At 34.9% G+C, this 4,476-nt stretch overlaps 1 protein-coding gene across 1 annotated transcript; it reads left to right on the forward strand.

Moving 5' to 3' along the window:
* Window positions 1-3,169: 3,169 nt before the first annotated feature.
* LOC107802516 (uncharacterized) lies at window positions 3,170-4,203 on the forward strand. Its single transcript, XM_075256432.1, has 3 exons — window positions 3,170-3,262; window positions 3,361-3,680; window positions 3,783-4,203. The coding sequence occupies exons 1-3, from the start codon at window positions 3,170-3,172 to the stop codon at window positions 4,201-4,203; spliced, it is 834 nt and encodes a 277-aa protein (XP_075112533.1).
* Window positions 4,204-4,476: the final 273 nt, after the last annotated feature.

Consider the following 4,476-nt stretch of genomic DNA (forward strand, 5'->3'; position numbering starts at 1 on the left):
ATCCAATCTAGCACTCCCTATTTTTCCTTATTTTCATCTGAAGGGTGAAAAAAATCCAAGATAAATCAAAGAAGCATGTGAGGGGAAAGGGAATCTGTCAGAAACGGTTGTAATATGGTAGGAGGAGAGAGTGGAAACGTGAGGTGTGGGATTGGGGCTCACTTGCCATGGATTTTGAGTGATTTGAGGTCTGGCTTGGATGAGGAAAGCGAGTGAATAGTAGCTGTGCCGATTTGGGTCTTGGAGATTAGGGTTCTACGTATCTTTTGTTAATTAGCATTTGGGAACGGGTCGGGTTTGGGGCAGACGGGCGGGTGAATGGGATAATTTGGGCTGGACCTGGACGGGTAAATTGGGACCAGATTTTGGATTAAAAGAGTTTGGGCCTAACAGCCCTTTTTCCTTTCTAATTCCCTCTCCTTACTCAATTGTTTTTCCTTTTCTTCTTTTTCTTTTCTTTTCCTAAATTAATAAAAATCTTAAATTAACTCCTAAATTAATCTAAGTTGTGAAATTAAATTAATTGCATAGTCACCATAATTATAAAACTACTTAGTCCTAAATCAAAAAGAAATATCGATAGACTAAAATTAAACGGTGTAAAATGAGCTATTTTGTGATTTTTATTTTTTAATAAAAGAAATAATTGCTTAATTAATTCCAAAAAATATATATAATCAAACCTAAATGATGCATGGTATTTTTTGGCTTTTCATGATTTTTTAATAAAAATAAACATGCACAAAAAATGCAAATAATTAGCACAAATTTCCACAAAATCCTATAAAATTATAAAAATGGAAAAAATTATTTTTCTTGTATTTTATGGGAGTAATTCTTATAGGGCAAAATTTACGTGCTCGCACTTTTTGCTGGTTGGTTTCTTGTATTACAAAGTTCATGATGCAGAACTCACTTGGTTCATCCTATTGGTGTGACTCATCCGAAATAAGTATCTTCCAAATAAATGTGAGAATTTCGGGGACGGCCCAAGGGTCAAGCTACTAAAGCAAAGGCTTTAGGCCCCCAAACTCTGGGGGGGCCCAAATTTTTCTTTTTGTTTTCTGCTCGTATTTGTATTGAAATCCCGACTAATCTAAATTCGTACCGCGTAAAGCCTAGTAAAAAGAGAACACATTTTAGTAGAATTTGTGTAACCATATGACTCGAACCCAATATATCTAATTAATTAGGTAAGTTGGATCATATACATCTCACAACAATCTTCAGAGGTAGGGTCTAAATATATTGGGTATTTTAAAATAAAAAGTAAAATATTTTATAAAAGGTAAAGATAAAAAATAAGACTTCGACTATTGAACCAAAAAATGGATTCTAAAAGTTTATTTCACCTTTTTAGTGAGAAATGTACTTCACTAGTTATGTTAATCATACATTTAACGGAAAAGGGCCAAACATATCACTTTACTATCTAAAATAAGTCATATCTCGCCCCCGTTATACTATTTAATTAAAATAGTCCTTACCGTTTGTGCCCAGAAATTAAAATGTTCCTCCACCGTCTACTCCGCCATTTAAATTAAAAATATCCACTTGGCAGTCTTTGATTGGATGATTTAAACTCACCCCCTATTTTTTAATTAACCCACGACCCGGTTTATTTTATCTGACTCACCCGTATATCACTTAAAGAACACCCCAAAACAGATTGGTCCTCATTCTTTCCTTCAACCACGAGACCAAAAGTTAGGGTTCTTCAAGAAAGCCTTCTCTTAGTCGATGATGCCGATTCAAGAATCAATTTTCTGAAAAGGTATGTTTAATCCGCGTAATATTACTTGTTTATCTCCCCTCTATGTGTATTTGTCTTAATTTATTATTAGGGTTTTATACTCAAATCGTTTTGGGGCTTTAATATGTTTTGTTTTCTTATGTGTTAGTTTAAGATGTTATTTTCTGACTTTTTCGTCTTATTTTCTTGTGTGGAATGTCTTTGCATGTGTTTTGTTTTAGTCTTTTCTGAATTTTGTAAGCACTAAAGTTGGTGAGATATGATAATGTGGGATTTCATTTGTTCCTTTTAGTCGTTTTCTTGTCTGACATATGTTTGTGTTGGGTGTGTTGAATGTTGTTCCCTCACAACTGAAATATGTGAATATTTTAGTACTAGTGGGCCTTTACTACTTGAATTATTTGTGGTCCCCTAGTTGTTACATGTTATTTGTGTTCCCCTAAATCCATACATGATTTATAATTCTGTTTTGTTAATTGCTTAGTTATTGTTCTTTATTAGTATTGTTTATGTTATTTAGATTTTTGTTGTTTGTCCCCGTATTATTTATTAGTATTTTTTTAATTGATTAGGTATTTTTTGTTGTTACCTTTGCAGAATAGCAAGGATGTCATTGGCGGACCTAATCTTGCATTATGGTAGGGACTGGAAAAAAGCCCACATATCTTGTATTCAAAGAAGTTGTCCCATATCAAAAGAGGTTATGATTCTGAACTTCTATCATACAAATATCTAGTGGATTTATACATTAATGAGTTAGGAAATGTAGGTGTTCAACAACTAATTGTGAATGATCCATCTGGTAATTATTATGAGATTGAGGATGATGATGGTATAAGACATATGTTGTGTCTAATCTCTTATGAATTCAAGACTCTTCATTTCTATACTGTAGATGAGTGTGAGCAGTCTATTAGTGTGACTAACATAGTCCATCATTCTGAGTCATATACCGTATTCAATGAAGTTGGCACTGATTGTAGTGATGTTGAAAGTGAATCTGATTCTAATTTTGGAGAGATAGAGTATGATAGTGATGAATTACAAACATTTGCTAATCAAAAGAAAAGAGAGATTATGCCAGGTTTGGATAATTATAAGGAACTATATAAGGGTATGAGCTTCAAGGATATACTTGAAGCAAGAAAATATCTTAATTTCTATGCCTTAGCAAACAAAAAGGAACTAAAGTTGTTGAAAAGTTCTCCTAAAAGGCTAAGATATGGATGTGTATTTGACTGCCCCTTTGTTGTTCATATTACTCCAGATGGGGACCTTTCAAGGGTTAGGGTAAAGACCTTAAAAGCAAAACATACATGTGATGAAGCATTTGAGAATTCTAGGATTGATTATTATATAATAGCAAATTACTTCAAGAAGAAGGTGCAAGATAACCCAAAGTTTAAGATAAAATAGATGAAAGTAGAACTGAAAAACACATTCAATGTTAATGTTAGTTATGGAAAGTGCAAGAGGGCTAAGAGGCTGATTTTAGAGATAACCCAGAAGGTATGAATTCTATCCAGATATCTTTATTTCTTTCATTTCAATTTGTTGTTAATTACCTGCAGTAGTGCATGTTACTAATATTCACTTTCATTTTGTAGGGATTAATTGAGACAGTCCAAAATGTTCTACCTGATTCACACCATAGATTTTGTGTGAAGCACATAGAGGCAAACTGGTGCAAGAGATGGAGGACAGATGAGTTCAAGAAGTTGCTATGGTGGAGTGCCTGGAGCTCTTATGAGGAAGATTTCAAGGATCAGTTGAAGAGTATTGGGGAACTGAGTAAGGAAGCTGATGAATCATTGTTAATGTATCCTCCACGGGCTTGGTGTAGAGCCTATTTTGATACTATGTGCAAGAACCAAAAAGTTGAGAATAACTTCACTGAGTCAGTGAACGCATGGCTGGTTGAAGCAAGGCAAAAGCCAATCATTAAAATGCTTGAGGAGATAAGGATAAAGTTGATGAACTAGTTTAGGGAAAGGGAGAAAGCTGTGAGGTCATGGGCAAATGATTTCAGTCCACATAGTTTGAAGATTTACAATGAATACTTCAAGATAGGTACCACTTCTTGCTATGTGGACATCAATGGTGACAATGGCTATGAAGTCAGGGAAGGGACAGATAAGTACACTGTAAACATGGTTTTCAAAAAATGCACATGTAGGGGATGGGATCTTACTGGAATCCCATGCCCACATGAAATTAAAGCCCTGCAATTAAAAAGGTTGGAGCCTATGAATGAAATCAACTGGTGGTACAGCAAAGAAGCATATCTGCTTACCAACAAGTATAAGTTGCAGCTAGTTAGGGGTGAAAAATTCTGGGAGTTAGATCCATCACAAACAATGGAACCACCTGAGTTCGTCAAGATGGCTGGGAGGCCTAAAATCAAGAGAACAAGACAAAAAGATGAGGCAATCAAAAGGCAAGGTGAATAGGCAGCTTCAAGAAAAGGGAGAGTAATGACTTGCACCAACTGTGGAGAGCCAAATCATAATGCAAGGGGTTGTGAGAAGGTAACAACTCTCACCATATCTAACTTATTTTACTTGTTAACAATACTAACATTTATTTTATCTAACTACTTTTATTTGTCAACAATAGCCACCTATGGCAAAAAGGGCAAGGAAAAATTCTAGACATCTAGTTGATGAAAATGAAAGTGTGGGGCAACAATCAGAAGAAGAGATACACCTAACAGCACCCCAATC

Source organism: Nicotiana tabacum, chromosome 6 (assembly GCF_000715075.1).
Source record: "Nicotiana tabacum cultivar K326 chromosome 6, ASM71507v2, whole genome shotgun sequence".
In the NCBI taxonomy this organism is placed as follows: Eukaryota; Viridiplantae; Streptophyta; class Magnoliopsida; order Solanales; family Solanaceae; genus Nicotiana; species Nicotiana tabacum.